Consider the following 21,000-nt stretch of genomic DNA (forward strand, 5'->3'; position numbering starts at 1 on the left):
GTGTATGAGCCCGACTGTGACTTCACCCCTCTGAGACAGCGTTCTCACATCTGTAAAACGATTCTTCCTCAAGGCCCTCATAGCTTGGGAATCCTGACTATTAATACCCAGAAAATGGCAGTGGGTATAAATTATTACATAGCACCAATCATTGGTTTTTCTTAGAATGGTAGGTCTGACACATTACGAGTTGAAACCCACACAATAACAAGAAAAGTCATGTACGAGTTCCCTTATTTCTGTACTTCCATGCTTTATATAGTTGAGATACCTGTCAGTGTGCCAAGGAGTGCTAGCAGCCACAGTAAAAATCGGGCTCTTTTCCAAGGGATGTCCATTTCATAAAGATTTTGGGAGAAGAAAATGTGGATATAAAACAAGTAGTACAAATTCTGCATAAAATTTGAAAACATGACCCTGGAGAGAAAGTTCAAGCTTCTGGTGGGCATATTAACTCATCTGCTCAATTTCTATTATTTACTTTCTTTGCCTTTAGGAGCATTTTGATGGAAAACTTTCTAAAATAAATACTGCAGCAGATAAGTCTTACTGATTAGAAAAGGAGCCAATTTAGATGGGGTTTCAGATTTATATGCTAGTAGATGATATTTATAAGTAGATTGATAGAAAAAAAAATCATTCTACAGTCACACCTCTATCCCCAGGCAGGCAACTCTCAAAAGCATGCAGTTCATCAAAAGGAAGGGAGTGTGGGGATTGTGGTCCACTCAAAGAACCCCAAATGGAACTCAGAATACAACTCTTTTCAGGAAGTACGTTGTAGGGACATCCACAGTATATAAGGTGCCAGTTTACACTTCCTTTTTGGTTTCCCCTTGGTCTTGGTCAGACTGTCAAACAAGACCTACTGTCCCTTAGCCAAGGGTGAACGTATGACCCGACTTAGGCCAACTGGCCTCTGCTTCTGAGGACATGAATGTGGAGAAGATAACACTGATAACAGCAGGGGCTCTTTATTCTGCACAGAGAACCTTGAAGAAGCTGAGGGCCTCTCCATTATGTCCTTCTGCCTAGGGCCCTGGAGCAGTTCTGATCCCTGTTCTTTCCAGATTCTTCAGCTTTTCCTTTGATTCTGTGAGCTATTCCCAATCTTTCCAATACTTTCTTTCTTACTTAAGCTGGAATCTGTTTCTATTGCTTAGTCAAAAGCCTGTAGTGTAGGCTTGCAGTCACCAGCTTCATACGCAAGAGTCATCACCTTATGTGATAAAATGAACTACTCTATTTGCAGGAAGTTAACCAGATTGCAATTTTATTTGGCATCTTTATTTGTGTAGATTTCAGTATAAAACACAAATTACTTTTTAAGTGGAAGGAATCTCGTATCTTTTTACCACCGTCCCTTTCCCCTTTCCTCCCCCACCTCATCTTAACTCTCATTTCATTCTTTAAAAAAAAAAAAAAACTTACAAAAAAGAGTCTTGCATATCTAAATTTATTGAATATTTCTGCTTAAGAGATTGAACACTATAAAACTTTTTCTGGAGCACAGAGCATTTTTAAAGCAGTGAAACTACTCTGTGTGATACTATAATGATAGATACATGTCATCAAACGTTTGTCCAAATCCCCAGAATGTACAGCACCAAGAGTGAACCCTAGTGTAAACCATGGACTTTAGGTGATGATGATGTGTCAATGCAGGTTCTTCAATTGTAATAAATGTCCCACTCTGAAGGGGGATGTAGCAATCGAGGAGGTCATGCATGTGTGGAAGTAGGAGGTAATGGGAAATCTCTATATCTTGCTCTCAATTTTGCTATGAACCTAAAACTGCTCTAAAATGAAGTCTATTAAAAAAAAACCTTTTCTAAACTGTAAACAAAGCTCATACTTAATCTATTTCATAATCATAATAATCATCATCCATGTTGATTCTGGAGTGTTCTTCCGGTTTTGATTTCTTTTTGGTCTCTTTGTTTTTCTCGGTCAGATGTAAGTGATGCTCACATTGTCTCATGATCTTCTTGGAGGACATCCAGCTCTCCCCTTGTCGTTCAGCTGGTGCAGCACATTGTCCTCCCCTCACATCCGTGCCCTTGGCCTTCAGGATCTCCCTCGCTCTTACGAGACTGCAGGTGCAATTCCACGGATTTCCATCCAGATACAGGTGTCTGAGGCGAGGCAACCCCTCCAAGACTTTGAGGTCTAAAGCAGAAATCTTGTTGTTCCTAAGGTTTAGAACCTGAAGCTGCTTTAGATCCTTGAGTTCCATCTCAGCAATATTCTGGATGGCATTGCCTTTTAGGTCCAGCCTGGCTAAGGTCCCTGGAAGCCTGCAAAAGCATGGAAACAGGATGGGAGAGGAAGCCATGACCACCATTCCATATCTACCAACGCAACTCAGAATGAGCAACACCAGCCTTTTCTGTACCATCGTGTCCTGGTAGAAGCTAGAAAACAAGCTCCGTTTTGAAAAATTAAGTCTTATGTATGGGTCTTTAACCTTTCTCAGAGGTCTTGTCTTCTAACCCTCTGAGTCTTCTGGTTCCTAGCCATAAGACTCTCTCATTTCTTGTCTTGTCAAACAGGATCATGTAAACAAATCAATAAGAAAAAAGTTGCCATTTTTACTTGGAAAAGGCCATGAGTCCATAATTTATAGGAGAAGTAAGAGTATGGAATAAAAACATGAAAAAGTGTGGTTCTTGGGGCGCCTGGGTAGCTCAGTCGTTAACCGTCTGCCTTCGGCTCAGATCATGATCCCATGGTCCTGGGATCGAGCCCCGCATCAGGTTCCCCGCTCAGCGGGAAGCCTGCTTCTCCCTCTCCCACTCCCCCTGCTTGTGGTCCTGCTCTCGCTTTCTCTCTCTCTGTCAAATAAATAAATAAAATCTTTTAAAAAAATGCAGAAGCTATAAAAGATCAGTGAATCAACTACATTAAAAACAATAATTAAAAAAGGAATGGTGTATGGCAAAAGACATATGCAAAGTCAAAAGATAAATGATAAACTGGGGAAAATATCTGCACCTTATAACCCAAAGAACTAATCTCCCTAATACGTAAATGACTCTTAAAAGGTAAGAAGAAAAGGTTTTAAAATGAGACTGAAAAATGGGCAAAAGGCATGAATGGAAGTCCACATAAACAGGAAAGCAAAGCCCTTAAGTCTTCAACCATACTCAGAATAGAGAAATGAAAAATAAAACCACACAGAGATGCCATTTCTCACCTACCAGATTGGTAAAAAACAAAAACAAAAACAAAAACAACTTAATCCTTAGCATTAAGGATTACATTCTGTGGGTAAAGCTGTGAAGAAACAGACATTCTCACACATCACTTGGTGGGACACTAAAATTGCCTAGCCCCTATGGAGGAGAATTTAGCAAAGTCTAATGAAATAACTTGTGCATTTACCCTTCCACCCAGCCATCTCACTTCTAGGAATATACTCTGAAGATATGACTCAACAAATGTAAAACAGCATACGTGCATTTATTATGGTCTTATTTATAATAGCAAAAGATTGGAAGCAACCTAGTACAACAGTAAAAAACTACTATGCAGTCTTAAAAAAGAAAGGGGTTCGTCTCTAAGAATGATCATAAAATGATTTCCAGAAAGTATTGTTAAGGGGAAAAAAGCAAGAAGTGGAATAATATGTATAGTATGTCAGTTTTTGTGTAAGAGGGAAATGAGAATACATGTGCATATATTTGCTTATGCTGGGTAAAAAGAAGAATGATAACCCAGAGGTGAATAAAAATGGTTACTTATAGGAAGTGTGTGCATATGGTTTTAACTTTTGAATCATGTTAATGGTTTACATGTTCACAAAACAAATAAAGTAAAACAGAATCAAGCCCTAAAATTGAACACAAACAGAAACAAACATGTCTAATTAATTAATCAAATGGTAATGTTGGTATATAACCAAATAAAGGAAAGAAAAAGTACTCTGACTGAATATCCTTAATGGATATGTCTAAGCCTTAGAGACTAAGGACAAAAGAATCTGCAAGGAAATTTCTCTCACCACGTTTATTACTCATACTGCTGTTAGAAATAATATTTGAAATCTTTTTAATGAATACTCTAAGACAAAACAAATAAGTAAATATATTCATATATTAAGAACCAAGATTTCATTGTAAAAGAAAAGATACAAATATAAAATAAGAAAAACCCTCTAATGTTAAATATGAACTGGAGATAATGTGAATTCATCACTTAAAAAAATATTTTTTCTAGTTGTGCATACTGGAAGAATCTAGAAGTAATATTACACCCTAATGGCAATGCTTCTCCAATAGCCTAAGCTCACTGAGCACCAGATCTTAATTTCAGAATTCCAGTTTCCACTTAAAGCAGCAAGGCTTCTTAGAGAAATGACTGATTCCATGGGTGGGGCAAGGTAAGCTAGAACATCTGAGTCAGAATGCAATAGCATGTTCAAAGATTAATGGGACATCCACCAGGATGGCTGTTATCAAAAATCCAGAAAATAATAAGTGTTGATGAGGATGTGGAGAAATTAGAAGCTTCGTGTGCTGTTGGTGAGAATGTAAAATGGTCCAGGCGCTATGGAAACCGGTATGAGGTGCTTCCTCAAAAAATTAAAAATAGAATTACCACATGATTCAGCAATTCCATTTCTGGGTATATACACAGAAGAACTGAAAGCATGATTGGTCTCAAAGAGGTATTTACATATTAAATAATATTATACATTATTTACATGTTGTACACCCATATTGAATTCACAATAGCTAAAATGTGGAAGCAATCCGAGTGTCCACTGATGGATGAATGGGTAAGCAAGGTACAGTAGGTACACACAATGGAATACTTAGCCTTAAAAAGGAAGGAAATTCTGGTACGTGCTATAACATGGATAAACCTTGAGGACCTTATGCTAAGTGAAAAAAGCCTGTCACAAAAAAGACAACTACTATAATTCCACTTACATGACATATCTAGAATAGTCAAATTCATAGAAACAGAAAGTATAATGGTGGTTGTCAGGGGCTGGGGGAGGAGGAAATGGGAAGTTGTTTAATGAGTATGGAGTTTCAGTTTTGCAAAATGAAAAGTCCCAGAGAGCAATTGCACAACGCTATGAAGGTACTTAACAATACTGCATTGTACAGTTAAAAATGGTTAAGTAAATCTTATGTGTATTTTACCGCAATTTTTAAAAAAGAGAACTAATGGAACCATGTCTCATGAACACAGGGACCAGCTTGGAGAGGCTCTCACTAGACGAATCTGGAACAATTTGGGAATCAAAAGAGACTAGCAACTTCAAATGATCGTAACACACCGAATAAATTAAGATCCCTAGGGTCCATTGTAATACTTGGAAAAAGTGGAAAAGGGAAAGAAAAATCCTCTATAATGTTAAATAGAAAACATAAAAAACAAAATTGAATGATCACAAGTACATAAAAAAATTATGTCTAGACATGGGCTCTAGTTGAGCAAGTATGGATGATTTTTCATCTTTCAGCACACTAAGTTTTCAGCCTTGAATGGGTATTGCTTTATAATCAGGAAAAAACTTTTTTTAACCGTGGATACCAATTTGGAAAATGTCATGCTAATGCCTATTGATAAAAAGTAAAAAAGAATCACAATTGTGAACCTGAAAATTTTTCTGCTACTCAACAGCTCCATATTAAGTGCCATTCTGTTCGTGAAGTATAAGAAGGGGGAAAGTTTTATAGGGGAAAAAAAGGCCCTTGAAATACCATTCAGATGCTATTTTCATAGAGTGTGAATGCACTGAATGTACATTCATGCCTTTTAGTAGTCAGTAAAATTTATTGTTGTGGTCCCAGTCATCTGATGATTATATGCTTTATATTTGTATCCTAAGCTATACAGTGCACATACATATATAAGTATTTATGCTCTTGAGTATTTTATAGTCTTAGTTATTTAAAGTGACTTCTCCTTAGTTGCAATAAAATTTACCTTAAAATGTAGATTAATTTACCAGGGCAAATCACGTCATACATTTTAACAACTTGATAGTTAAATTGTCGCCAAGACAATGTAATTTTGTGCACATACCAACTGATATAAGGTACATCCTTAAAACTTACACAGAAAAATCTTACGTATAGCATTTGTTTTTTTGTTGTTGTTTTTTGTTGTTTTGTTCTGCAAGGAAAGATGGACTATTTACAGATGGTACGGCAGGAAGCAAGAGTCTATTACCCTTGCAAGTACAAGGGAGAACAACTGAGGAAAGATATGATAAAGTGAACCAGAGAGTCAAGTCTACTAATTAAGACTTGAGTTCTTACTTCGGCCATTCTATTTTCTAGTACGTGACTTCAGGTACGTTATTTAGCTTAAAGCTTCTGATTTTCCACTTTATAGTTGAAAGTGCCCAGGACACAGAAATCACATGATAAATGTTAGCCAATGAAAATGAGAAAGCCAAGTTTCCTTTTAAGCAAATACGATGATCGGTTCTAGGCTGCGGAGCCAAAATTTGTAGGTACAAATTTCTTCCTTTTTTTTTTTTCTTTTGTGTTCCGATGGGCGTTATAACCAAAATGACATTGTAAGGGAAATCACCAATATCCCGGTTTTGTGAACTTAAGGCAGTCATTTATGGCTTTGATATAATTTGTCTTTATAAGTCTGATTTATAGAGAAAGGTATCCCTGATTTTAAGACAAACCTGCTTCTAAAAATGCTATTTGTTCTTTGGGTCTGCGGCTTTATTTAGAGTAAAAAGGGGTACACCCCATGTTACCAGTAGATGGCACCTGAGTATAAGTAAGATAAAATGCTATGCCTGCGTTAGGTTGTAGAAAGCTATTCTGGATTTGAATTATCCAAATTGTGGATAAAGAAAAGATGATGTAACTTACAGTTGTTCACTGAACTGCAGATTGGTGAAATAAGAATGAAACAGCAAACGTGAGACCCCGGTCTTGGGTGCTCTAAGCTTTTAAGTAGTCTAGTGTATTGTTTATAGCAGAGTACATCTCAGGGGCAGGTGATCATGTGGTGGCTAAAATTCCCTGGCTCTGCAGTTAGACTACTGTGTTTAATTCTGACTCCCCCACTTACTGATGATCTGATTTTAAGAAGTTTCTTGATACCTCCTTGATACCTTAATGTTCTAATCCATAAAATAATAGTTTAAAAATGTGCCTACATTCATAGGATTGTTGGAAGAAGTAATGAGGAATAACACATGAATATAAATTCACTGCTGGGTGAAGTCAGTACTTAATTAAGTCAGTACTTAATACTAGGTATTATTTTCTATCTCTGTTAGTACATTGAGGCAAATGTAGCAGATATTTAAATATAGGTGTACCTAAAACCATCTACTATTATTTCCTTGGTGAAATGTAGAACGGAGAATGGTAGGAAAAAGAAGGGATTTGCGATTTGTGGTAGGATACACAGCAACTAGCAACAAGTTAGGTTAGGTTAGCAATTGGCAAGGGATAGGTTGCCTGTGTTTATAGTTTATTAATAGGAAACTGAGTTTTAAAGTACAATTTTGTGTATGAATAAGACCCATGCAAATAAAAGTGTACTGTTTTGAGCTCATAAATTAAAGTCTTAACAATTAAAAATAAAAAACAGTATTGCGTTTTAATGCTTTATGGGAGGAAAATCACAGAAAAACTTTTCTGGACCATTCCCAGTTTCCAATTCAGAGAAAAGCTGGGAAGTAGGAGGGGGATTTGATGAGGAATTTAAAAATCACTTTCTACAAAGAACGCATTGCTCTCATGGCTGGCCAAGTTTGACAGAACAGACAGTTGTGCTGCTTAATTTAAGCCTCATAGGAAAAGCCCACTCACATCTCATGTCCCTTGCTCGTTGTTCTTGCCCATTACTTCTCCACCTTGGCTGCACATTAAATTCATCTGGGGAGCTTTTTACAAATACTGATGCCTGAGCACAAATCCTGGAGCGTCCGTTTTAACTGCTTTGAAGAGAGGTCTGGGCATAAGTATGCTTTTTTCAAATTTCTCCAGATAATTGTAATGTGGAGTCAGATTTGAGAATTATGGCTAGCTCAGGCTTGCAATCCTATTATACACTCCATTTGGCAAAAGCATTGTGCTTTCTGTAGTCACTTATTAAAGCACACAAATGCCCTGGCAGGAGTAAATAATTAAGCTACTTTTCACTCATTAAACTTAGCAGGATTACTCAACCAAATGCTTTCTAAAAGCCACCTGAATAGAGAAGTCCACTGCGTTCCCAATTTTGCCAAGGTTCTCGCAGCCCATTGAGAATCCTTGATGATAACAGTCACTCCCCAACCTGTTTTATGAGTTTTTATTCTATACACGATTTTTTTTCTTGGAGTAGGGGTATATAGTGATAGAAAATAAGACTTGAAACATAGTAGAGAAATTACTGAAATAACAAGTATTAGAGTCTTGAAACACTGAAGGCATGTTTTTTGCCTCAAGGCCTTTGTATTGGCTGTTCTGTCTAGAACACTCCCCACACCGCCAAACAGCTTCACAGCTAAATCTCTCACCTCCTTCCAGTTCTTGCTCAAAGCTTACATTTTCATGAGAGTTACCGTGTTTACCCTATCTAAAATTGCAACCAGCCACCCCGACTCTCCTGAACCTGGTAATCCTGCCCTTTTTTGTTGTTGCTAACTATAACACCTAACACCATCTTGATGTTAAATACTTACACATTCTGTTTATTATTACCATTTCCCTGTTGGAATTTAAGCTGTATAGAACAAGAAGTTTTATTTTTTATTGCACTGATGTATCCCAAGTGCCTGGTAAAGTACATTAATTGTATGTACATGCTTATGCATTAAAAAATTGATTAATTTCAAATAACCCTCAATATATCTTTTAAAATACTGATTTCCATTATAAAAATCACTTTCTGGTGTTTTGCATTGGGTATACCATACTGTATAATAAAATATCTTTTTTTTAACTAGAAAAAATGAACATTTGTATATATCAAAGATAATTTTTCCCTTTCTCATTGATAACAAAATGAAAATAAGTAAATCGAGTGCCATAGGATTCTACAGAAGCCAGAAGTTGATATGTTAATTATGAGCAATTTGATAATGATAACCAACAGAGCAAAGTGCCATCTTTGTCCCATAAAGCACCAAAAGGAAAATGAATCCACTGATAGGCATATATAATTAACATTTTCTAAGAGAATAAAAGGGCTTTATTCTTCTACCATTTTTTAATTTATCTACTTCATACATGTAGAACATGGAATAAGGTTTACCTAAAAAAGGATCAGTTAATGTTAACATGTACATTAGTTATCAATTATGACTGGGTGAGGAAACAGGACAGTGGGTTGGGCACAGAGGGAGGGATATTTGGAAAGAGAAATTAAATGTCAGAGTATGAGGGTGTGTGTTTGTGTCCGTGTGCGTGTACACGTGTTTATGAGAGAGACAGCCAAAAACACCAGGTGAGACCAACCCAGATGGACTCACATACCCACAGGCAGACACACAGAGAAATAAGCAGAGCTTATTTGTGTTTAAGTCCTTTAAAGATTGCAGTGCTGAGAAGCATACGAAGCCTCCAAATACATAATTCAAAATAAATACAAGATCAGATTATACACTTGTGATTTTTGTCATAACTACTATTTCAATGCTTTTAAAAATATAAACATCTTACTACATTTCCCCTTCATTTCTTTTTCGTATCCTTGCTTTGCTAGTGGCTAAGCATGTACCTAAGTCTGCCTGTTGCTGGGTCCCAGGCTACATGCTTAAAAACCAAAACACACTTTTACAAGAAAGATCCCCATATTATGTGTGTTAGCATACTTCACCAAAGCGGCATTGCCTATTTTCAAGCATAGATCTCACCTGTTGGTGTCTTATCTGACAGGCAAGATAAATTAAGTTAGTGCAGGATTTAGTTAGAGGACTGGAGCTTCCAAAACCCTGTCTACAATCTCTACACTTGAGTCCTAGGACAGCCTTGATCAGATCATTTATGTTTGCTCTATTTTTTCTTGCTTGTCTAATGGGCTTCATTGCCCTGATCTTCAGAAAACATTTAAAGTAGTCACCATAAATAATAACTCCCCCTCACCTTAGAGGTATAGACAACAGCAGGTTCTGCTCCAAGGCCAGGTTGGAGAGCTGGGAACACATCTGCAGGGCTCCGGCTTCGAACAAGCTAACAATGTTGTTGTCCAGGAACAAGTGTTTCAAGTCTCGGAGGTCGTGGAAATCTTGTGCTGTAACTCTCTGAATCAGGTTATTGCTAATGTCGAGTTTTTGTAGCCTTGCTGGGAGTCTGAGGGGCAACATTTGAACCTGGTTTTGGGACAACTCAAGAGTAGTTAAATTGGCAAGTATCTGCGCCCCATCGATGGAGGAGAGTGAGTTTTCTGACAGATAAAGATGGGAGAGATGCTCCAAGTGTTTCAGATCTCGAAAACTTACCACTTTGAGCTGGTTTCTCTCCATTTTTAAAGAGAGCAGAGATTTGGGCAGATTAATAGGAATTTTAGTCAGAAAGTTACCACTGAAGCTGAGAAATTGCAAAGACTGGAGAGAAGTGAAGAAACTAGCGGGTATAAGATGGAGTCTGTTATTCTCCATGCTCAGGCGTTTCAAGTGGGGAAGGGCCAGCGGTCCAGCTACGGATTCAATATTGTTGTCATCTAACATCAAACTCTGTAAACTAACAAGAGAGGAGAGTGTGCTGGGAGACAGAGAAGAGATCAGATTGTTTTTAAGTTCAAGGATTTTTAATTTCTTCAGTCCTTCAAAATCGGATCCGTGTAGGACATATATTGAATTGTCATTTAGTTTTAACACTTCAAGACTGGCTGGGAGAATCCTGGGCATTTGTCTTAACTTATTTTTCCAGAGTTCCAAGGTCTTCAAGGTACTCAGAGTTTTGAAAGTGTCATTTTCTACTGACTCTGTTCCACTGGCCAGCAGAATAAAATCTTCTAAAGCCAACATTCGGGTGAAGCTAGACATCTATAGAAAAGGCAGGGATGGGTCACAAAGAGAGAAAAGCAGTAAATTAAGATTATTGTGGGAAAAAAATACACATTATCATTCAATACTAATGATACTTCAGATTTCTCTTCAGGATATACTTAAAATTATCTCTTGGAAAAGGATGGAAAGTCAGGTCTTGACTTTTTTTTTTTTTTTTGAGAGACAGAGAGAGACACAGCAAGCATGAGTGTGGGGGGAGGCAGTGGGAGAAGGAGAGGGAGAAGCAGATTCTCCACTGAGCAGGAAGCCCGACACAGGGCTCAATTTCAGAACCCTGAGACCATGACCTACCTAAGCCGAAGGCAGACACTTAACTGACTGAGCCACCCAGGTGCCCCCATGACTATTGTTTTTTTAACATTTTATTTTTAAGTAATCTCCACACCCAACATAGGGCTCAAATTCACAACCCTGAGATCAAGAGTTGCATGCTCCACTGACTGAGCCAGCCTGATGATTGCTAACAGTGTAAGATATCAAAAATACGTTAAGCTCTTTCACACACTATTGGTGGACATAATATTAGCTAACTTTTGATGCATATTCTCTGACCCAGCAAGTTTATTTCTAGCCAGAAGTACTTACAATTTGCACAATGATTTATACAATAAGATGTTCTTTGTTGGCATCATCTTATAATAGTCCAGAATGGGAACAATCTGGAAATCTTTCACCAAACTATTAGCAGTTGTTAACTCTACAATGTAAAATTACAAGAGATGTTCATTATCTTCCTTTTGCATTGTTTAGATTTTTTTAAGTTATAAATTACATTTAAAAAATTTTAAGCATTAAAAGTAAAAATTTTAAATGTCATAGACACTGCTATCACTAGGATGGGCCTATCAGAGAAACATTTTTCAACTATATTATAGTTCGAAAAACTAGCCTAGCTTCCCTATTCCCTACCCCTCGATTTGCATTCACTGATGAAAAAGATCCATGAAGAAACAAATAGGATACATGTGTCTCCACGTTTGTAAAGCAAAGATTCCACTCGTGCTCCTCCTCTCCTAGATTTTAGAAATGATCAGATCTGATATACTTTCTCCGTGGTTTGCAAGTTCAAGTACTCCTATCATTCCACCTATTTGTCGACCTCCTACCTTGCCATCTATGTCTTCTCACGTTGATGTAATCCTGGTATTTGGTTCTTAAAGTAAGATCATCTCTAGGCAGAAGGAGGAATTGTTCCAGGTTTTCTTCAGCTTGATAAAGATTCACAAAATTTTCAACCTGCTTTAGAATTCAACTGAGTTAAAATTTTCAAAGCACGGGGCACCTGGATGGCTCAGTTGGTCAAGCGTCTGCCTTCAGCTCAGGTCATGATCCCGGGGTCCTAAGGAGCCTGCATCGGGCTCCCTGCACCACGGGGAGCCTGCTTCTCCCTCTCCCTCTGCCTGATGCTCCCCCTGCTTGTGCTCTCTCTCTCTCAAATAAATAAATAAAATCTTTAAAAAAATATTTTTCAACACACAATTTAATGTCTTACTATCTACAGTTTTTAAATGTTTGATTTAATTATGCATTTGAGCCCTTTTGTAATACCAGTGCGTGGTTAACACCCTCAAGGTGGGTTAATTTTGCATCACATATTTATTATGGGTACTTATATTCTAGGAGGACATGTGATGTGAATTGTGGTATATTTTAAAGCTTCTAATATGATACTTGTTAGAAGAATCTTATGTTAAAATTTCCATAAACAGATGTTTTTAATCATAATAGTTTTGGCAGTTACCTTGGTTTGTATACTGCTGCTGATATGTGATATTTTCTTAATGATTAATCAGATGTATTAATTAGTCCTAGTCCCAAGTATAAAGTAATTTTTTCTTGCACTTGAATATCTACAAGTGCCAAGTGCTTTTTTTATATTGTTAAAAAAGAAAAAAACACAAGCCCCAAATGGAGTCATTTGCCCCCAACCATGACAGCAAACCAAGACTTAATTACAGTTATAACCTCTCCCAAGAATGCGACCTTTTAACAGTCAATCTGAAATTTCCTGATCAGCATTAGTGACATAATCATCATGATTAAAAACCCCGCCCATCTCTTTTTCCCACAAGGAACTTGACCGGACCTGAAACCGTTCTTACTCATTTGTCTATAACTTCCTTGCTCCACCCTCCTGTCTATAAATCCTCCCATTGGGTACAGCTTCTGGGAGCATCTCTCTGCCTGCTAGATGAGATGCTGCCTGATTCATGAATCGTTTATTTATTAGATCTTCAAATGTACTCAGTTGAATTTTGTTTATTAACAATACATTATCACTAATTCTTCTAATAACCCTGCAAGTTTGCTATTATCAAACTTGAGAGACTTGAGAATTTCAACAAGGTCTGCTGGACTCTAAACAGACTGAACTCTGAACTCTAAACCCTTCCTCAACTTACAATTTTCTATTGCATCTGGTCTACAATTAATGTTTTTCAAAAAAGACAAAATCTAGACACAAATCATAGAGATTTAGAAAAGCAGAAATTTTAGAGATTATCTAGTTCAAATCTCCCATTTAAGGGATGAAGAATTTCAGCCCCCCCCAAAATTAAAAGACCTGCCCAAGACTCTTCTTTAATAGAGTTTTCATTTCTATGTGCCCTTTCTAGGCTTTCTTGCATATAAAGTCAGGAAATACTCTAGACATAGATCTTCACTTCTTAGATTGCTAATCTTCCATAAGAACTTGGTGCTATTAATAGTTCCACTTTTATCTGAGTGACCATAAACCCTAAAAGATTGCTGAGTATGCAACAAGTCTCAGGGGTGACATGGACCTGAATGAGCAATTTATTTGGGGACTAGACAAATAAGGTGTAGTATCAGAGCTTCAGTTTGTCTTCATTTCTATTCGTCAAGTGTACAGACTAGCCTAAACGGTCAACATAATTCATGTTCTTAACTGAATCCAATGGACAGTTGTTTTCTTTTATTAAGTATAGAGACACTTCTTTTTTTCTTTTTGTCAGTCAATGCAGATTACTTTTGGTTATTATTAATTAAAATGGTTACCATCTTCTTGGGGCTCCAGGCTGGCTCAGTGGGAGAAGCATGGGACTCTTGATCTTGGGGTTTTGAGTTGGAGCCCCACTTAGGCTGTAGAGATTACTTAAAACTAAAATCTCAAGAAAAATGGCTGTCATTTTCTAAGTATTCACTATGGTTATCTTTATAAAATCTTGTGTGTAAGCACGATTATTCCCTTTTCAGAAAGGGAAACTAAGGCTTAGAAGGTAAATATCTGGTCCAAGTATGTCTTGCTAGCAAGTGGAAAAGTTGAGCCCCCAACCCACATTTATCTTACCCCAGCACACATATTTTTATTTTAACCTCACTACCATGACTTACATTTAGCAGGAGAATATAAAATTCTGGCACCACAGACAGTGGGGAAGATACTGATTTTCAACTTTTCAGTTGAATTTACAGAGCTGACAAAGGAAAATAATTCTGCTAGACCAGTTTTTCCATTTCCCTGGACTAAGCTGAACTGTGCTCAAAAGATGTAAAAAGAGATGCTTTTGCCCTCGAGCTAACCTTGAGGCAGCTGTTTTTTCAATGGTGCTTAAGAAGCAAGGCAAGTAGGGCCTGGTGTTAATGATTAGGTGTAGGAAGTTTCGCTAAGTATAATTCCTGCCATACATTTTTACAGTTTAGTGAACCTAATATATATGTAGATAAAAGATACAATAAGATACGAAAAGTGAAAAAGAAGCAAGGCAAGTAAAATGAGGTAGAGCAGAGAAGCAAGGCCTGCTGGCTTCCTCATGAAAGGCTTTGTTTCTGGTTTCTTCTGGGTAGCCTCTGCTGCAAGCATTAGAGGGCCACAGACCTTTCTTGGGCTCCTTATAGGTTCAACATCCACAGGATAACTGAAATACCCTCATAGTTACAGCCTCAGACCTGTATGCATCAAGCCAGTAAGGAGTCTGTAAAACAATGTTGGAACTTTTTTTTCTGATCATCAATACTTGTTCTCTGTAAACACTTTTAAAGTCCTGGCAAGTATGGAAAGAATATGAAAATAATCCATAATCCCCCCGCTTGGTGATCAACTCTGTTTAAATATTTCTTACCCAGGAGGAATTTGAAGTAGGTTCTCTCCTTCCACAAAAGATGTAAAGCACAATCATTTTAATTGACTGCTGTCATTGAGACACTCCTATTTGTCCTCTAAATGTAAGAGCCCAAACTGTAAAACTCTTAGAAGAAAATACAGACATAAACTTTCATGACCTTGGGTTTGGTAAAAGCTATCTTGGATACGACACCAAAAGCAAAAGTGACACACACGTAGAATAGTAAATGGGACTTACTGGAAATTAAAAACATCTGTGCTTCAAAGGACACCATTAAGAAAATGAACAACAGCAACAACAAACAACCATAGAATGGGAGAACATTTTCTCAAATAATAGATCTGATAGGAGATTTGTATTTAGAATATATAAAAGACTCTTACAACTCAATAGTGAAAAGACAAAGAACCCAATTTAAAAAAAATGGGCAAAGGATGGTCATATAGACATTTTCCCCAAAAAAGATATGCAAATGGTCAAATTAGCACACAAAAAGAGGCTCAACATCATTAACCGCTAGTGATATGAAAGTCAAACCATAGTGAGATACTAACAGACACTCACTAGGATGGTTATGATCCAAAAAAGGATAAGAAATGTTAGCAGGAATGTGGAGAAACTGGAGCCATCACACATTACTCGAGGGATACAAAACAATGGAGCCACTTTGGAAAACAGTCTGGCAGTTCCTCAAAATGTGAAACATAATTACCATACTACCCAGAGATTCCACTCTTAGGTATATACCCAAGGCAGATGAAAATATACGTCCACACAAAAACTGGTACATGAATGTTCTTCGGAGAATAACAGCCAAAAAGAGGAAACAACTCAAGTGTCCATCATCTAATGAATGGATAAACAAAATGTGGTATATACATACAATGGAATATTATTTAGTCTTTAAAAGGAAGTAAATCCTGAAATATGCTACAAGATGGATGAACCTTGAGGGCATTATATTAAGTGAAAGAAGCCAGTGACAAGAGACCACAGGTTTAGGGATAAAGACTGACTTCAGTTTGGGGCATGTTATTTTGAGATGATATACATATATGAAGAGGTCCAGTAGGCAGCTGGATAAGTCTGAAACATGGGCAAAAGGCATGAATTAGAAACTCAGTTATGGGAGCCATCATTCCTTACATAAAGTGAAGTCACTTAAGGAGACTATACATAGTAAGAAATGGAAAGGCTGAGAACTGCAACTCCCTGGAGAAGCCAAAAAAAAAAAAAAATAAGGGGCAATGGAAGAAAAGAAACCTACAAAAATGGCAGAAAAGAACTATCAGAGAGGAATCACGAGGACATAAAAGTGTGGTGCCATAGAAGGCAAAAGAGTGAGAATTTCAAGAAATAGGAGTGAGCCAATGTACTAGAGAGAACAGTTTTTTAACTGTATGGAGTAGGTAGAAACCAAACAGTGGTGAATTAGAGAATAAATAGGAGGTGAAGTAGAGACAGTAAGTATAGATTATCCTTTTACGGAGTTTTGCCAATAAAGAGAGGCAGTAGCAGGAATAAACACGGAGTTAAAATTATTTTATTTTATTTTAAAGATTTATTTACTTCTTCTAGAGAGAGAAAAAGAGAATGCAAGTGGTGGGGAGAGGCAGAGGGAGAGAAAAAATCTCAAGCAGACTCCCTGCTGAGTGCGGAGCCTGATGCAAGGCTCTATCCCACGATCCTGAGATCATGACCTGAAATGAAATCAAGAATCAGACACGCAACCAACCGAGCCACCCAGGTGCCCCCAGATAATTTTAATTTTATTGTAATGAAAGGAGCTATTTATAGGCTAGAACAGGGCACTGGTAAGGAAAGAGCAACTGAAAATATGGGTGCGGGGAGAATGATGGAGCAAGCTCCAGGTAGAGGTGAGCAAGATGGACTCCAGGGCATGGGTGGGACGCTGTCTTGAGCAGAACAAGGGAGGTCTCATCCTCTCTGTCTGGAGGAAAGAGTTTGCAGAACTGAATGGAGACAAGTTAGCCCACAGTGAGCGGGAGCTGAGGGAGATCAAGACTAAGGGCCTCAGTTTTGTCAGGATTAGTCAATAAAATGGGAGGCTAACCATGGATGAGAATGAGGATAGTAGCGATTGAGAAGACAACCCAAACCGGACTGAAGTTTTGGAAGATGTTGATGGAATGTAGGAAAGCCTGGCCAAGAAGAATTGAAAGGACAGCTGGGTGACACTGAAGACTCAGGTGAGGTCAGAGACCTTAAATTTGCAGTGTTTCTACAAATTTGTGGTTGTTCCAAACCACACATTTATACACACATATGTGTAGAGATGTTGTGTGATCCTCTCCAGTGGCACCTGGCTATCCGGGTAGATGTAGGGTTAGAAGTCTCCGTGAGGTGGCAAAAGAAGTAGAGTATGGCAGCTGAAAGCAGAGAAGATAATGACCAGAGAGCGGGAGAATTCGAGATTTCTGAGTGGAGGGGTTTCAGGTATAATGGTTATACTATCACCAAGTAGATGGCTGTGGAGAAGTGCAAACGTAGATGGATACTTTCTCATGAGCTCAGGGAATTCTTATGAGCTAGGACATTGTGCCCTGACAGCACCAAGAAGATGCAGGACTCAGGATGGAGAGCAAGACCAGAAGCCAGGAGGGGAAGGGGCTGAGGCACAGTGTGAGACAAAGGAAGAAGAAACAAGGAGTGTTACAGCCCAGTGGCATGCACCTCAAACAAGTAGGCGGTTTTACAGATGAATGGATAATAAAGGCCCTCATGTCTTGAGGGCAGGAACTGTGAATTTTTCATCTTTTATCCCTAGTCTCAAACACAGCATTCACAGTCACAAACACAAATTATACAAATAAGTAATAGGAACATTTTTAATTGTGAGATGTATGTATGTATTCATGGGTGTACACATGGTTCGTATGCGGTGTGTGTGCATATATGTATGTGTTCGTATATATGTGTGTGTATACATATGTATATAATTTCTATTGCTATTAATCTGAAGATATGCTAAGGTATACAGGCACCTGATTCTGTAGAACGTACATCATATTCACCAAAGTCAGGTAAAATACGGCCATTTAAAACCTAAGGGTTTTTAAAAGCGATGTATTATTGCTTAGAGCTTTTTATTTCCTTCACAAAACAATCCTGTCTTTCATCAACCTCTCTGCTGAAACTGCCCTTCCAAGAGACAATTAACTAGGTTAAAGTCAGAAAAGTGACAGTATTACCATTCAGAGAATGTAAACCAATGACAAATGTGCTCAATCACTGAATTTGATGAGAGGTATAATTTCATCTTACTGGCTGCAAGCAACAGTGATGAATCATTACCGGACTTAGCTGATACTTCAGCCCTTGGCATCTCAGGCCCTCAGAACAAATATTTAAGCACCTTGCCCGTTAACCAGCTGTCCTGCTTGAATGCTGAGACCTGACGGGGTCAGACTTGCTCTCTGGCATTAGGCACTAATGGATTACAAGAGGACAAAAAACATGTCCACTAGGCAATTTTGCTTATTGAGCCTTGATATCAATACCACGCCACATACTTTAAGCTCTCCGTGTTTAGGCGCACCTATATTCAAATTTCTTAACCAAATGAAAGGGGATGGTGTCTCTATTTGGAAGGAAAGTACATCCACCTGCTGACTCTCTGCACCTGCATCGGAGATGTATTTCCTTATCTTGGGATTTGGATTTAGGAGGGAAGAGCAGTGACTGGTAAAGACAAAATCAGAGAGCCATAGAATTTTCCAGGTAAAAGGAACCCGGGATCACCAATCTAACCCAAACTTCTTACTTCACAAAGGTAAAAAGTGAGGCCCAGAGATGTTTTAACTGTTTGCTTAAGATGATTATATCTCTGGCTAGGGGGGAAATTAGGATAAGAACCCTTGTCTCTCCATAACTTCCAAAATATCAAAGGCCAAAAACAAAATTCCTTTGTATTATAAAATTCAGACAAATCTATAGCACTCTTTGCAGCACTCTGAATAGGTAGGCATAAATAAAAAAGTCAAAATTAAAAGTTCATAGAACAAGTACTGCAATAACACACCAAAACAAAAACACGTATTTCCTCCGTAGATGTTTCCACAAAGCCCCCGATGCCTGGCAGGTATGTAGGGTCTGTTATAAATAATTCTCATATACTGGGCTTCATCCTGATAGTCTTACAATGCTCTAAGGATCACCTGCTTTCTATGGCACAAACAAAAGTCCTTTTTATCCCCCGAAAGCACTCATCCTTAATCGTGGGGACAGCAAATAGCCATTTGCTCTCAAACTCTCTTTGTTAAGAAAGAGCCACTTCTTTACTTCTACTTTGCAATAACGTAATTACATTTTTTAAAAATAAAAACTGAAATAAAACATCATTAATGATAGATTCTGATGGTTCTTGATTCTGTGTCTAAAAAGAAATATCCAGAGGCATATACCCATCTCAGCAGTAAAGGGCAAGCAGATAGTTAGAGCAACGACCCAAACTTGATAACCACCACTTTTGGGTGTTGATCATTTACAGCTCCACAGTTGCCCCTCACCCTGCCTCAAAAAATAAGATTGTGGCGACTGGACCGTAGAACAGTTACCTGAAGGTGTGGAATTTTGCTGTGGCTAATGTAGAGCTTCTTGGTGGTGGAAGGAAGAGCGGATGGCAGCTCCGTTAGCCTGTAGCATTGCACCGAGTACATGGAATCACAGCTACATCGGCCAGGACAGGTAGGATGGAAACCGTAGCTAAGAGAAAGCAAAACAAGGAAAGCATAAAGCAGAAGCATCTTCCAAAAGGGGGCCTCCCAGGCAGCGGGCGAGTGTTTAGGGGATGTGTCACTCTTTATACCATGAAATCTGATAATAGAATCTTATGAATGTGTACTCTGTCAATGTAAGAAGACAGGAAAGAAAAAATTCTCAATTTGCCTGGGTTAAAATGTTAGCAACAATTACAAAGAGCTTAAACATTGATAAGCTACCTTAATATTTGTAGGTGAGCAAAACCCTCGGTTATTTATGGCTTGGGAAGCTAATCAGCAAACACCTCTACTATCTGTAGTTTCCTTGTTTTGTTAAATGTGACACTAGGGAATTAGTGGGAAAAGACAAAGAGCTGTTTTATAGTGGGCTATAAACCTTTGAATTTTCTGTGACCCTATATTAAAACCATTTTTGTAGACCTGCAACAGGCAGGTGTTTTCTTCTCCTATTAACCAGTATGGGGAAATGGGTAGGTTTTCTCTTTATTATTGTTGTTCCAGTAACATTTTATTGCTAGGTGAAACAATGTGCTACCAAGGAGAGAGGTTTATAGGCACAGATAACTTGTTCAGTTCATCTATCACCCAATCCACCCAACTATCATATTTGGACAATATTTCTGCCATTCAAAAATACTGTTGACTCAGATGAGAATGGAACATCAAAATGGGTCCCTTACCTTCATCTATTTGTCGTAATGGAAGAAAAGGCCTCTAGTTTCTTCAGAGGAACTTGTGTGTTCTGAAGCCCCACTGCGGAGGGAAGCCTTCATTTGTCCCGGGCATGCCTTTGTTGAGGCTCTTTGACTTGCTGGGCTCATCCCTGCTGAGGAATTTAAAAGCATTTCAAGCAGAAGATTATATAGAAAAGCTTTCTTCTGCCCGGTGGAAGACCTGAATTTCCCCCACACTGGTTGGCCTGAGTGGATTGCTCCAAAGAAACCCTTTCTCATATTGAAAAGCTTTTCTGATGTGCTCTTCAACCCCCCTCTCTTTGCTACAGTTTTCATTGTGAAGCCAAAAGATTTTTTGCTCTAATAATCAGTTCATTCTATTTCTAGAGTAAGGATTTCTGTGTGCTTTTCTCAAAAGACTTGTCTGCTCCTCTTTTCTGATTTTTTTTTACCTCTGTTTTCTTTTACTATCTGAGATAAGAAATGATAAGAGATTTCTTTTCTATCAA

At 38.1% G+C, this 21,000-nt stretch overlaps 1 protein-coding gene across 1 annotated transcript; it reads right to left on the bottom strand.

Moving 5' to 3' along the window:
- Positions 1-1,855: 1,855 nt before the first annotated feature.
- LOC114219460 (nephrocan-like) lies at positions 1,856-19,841 on the bottom strand. Its single transcript, XM_028117009.1, has 3 exons — positions 19,653-19,841; positions 10,065-10,966; positions 1,856-2,297 (listed from the first exon to the last, which is right to left on the bottom strand). Exons 1-3 carry the CDS (start codon positions 19,839-19,841, stop codon positions 1,856-1,858), a joined length of 1,533 nt encoding a protein of 510 aa, XP_027972810.1.
- Between the last annotated feature and the right edge of the window lie 1,159 nt (positions 19,842-21,000).

The sequence above is a fragment of the Eumetopias jubatus genome, unplaced genomic scaffold (genome assembly GCF_037043125.1).
Source record: "Eumetopias jubatus isolate StellerSeaLion01/CBP00866 unplaced genomic scaffold, mEumJub1_p1.0 scaffold_6, whole genome shotgun sequence".
Taxonomy (NCBI): Eukaryota; Metazoa; Chordata; class Mammalia; order Carnivora; family Otariidae; genus Eumetopias; species Eumetopias jubatus.

Bases quoted from the DNA above. Each gene is read 5' to 3' on its own strand.
- LOC114219460 (XM_028117009.1), bottom strand. From the start codon at position 19,841: ATGCTTCTGCTTTATGCTTTCCTTGTTTTGCTTTCTCTTAGCTACGGT. The intron at 10,967-19,652 runs GTAACTGTTCTA...CCTTTTCTATAG, and splicing joins GCAAAATTCCACACCTTCAG to ATGTCTAGCTTCACCCGAAT. The intron at 2,298-10,064 runs GTGAGGGGGAGT...ATGCTTTTGCAG, and splicing joins CTGTTGTCTATACCTCTAAG to GCTTCCAGGGACCTTAGCCA.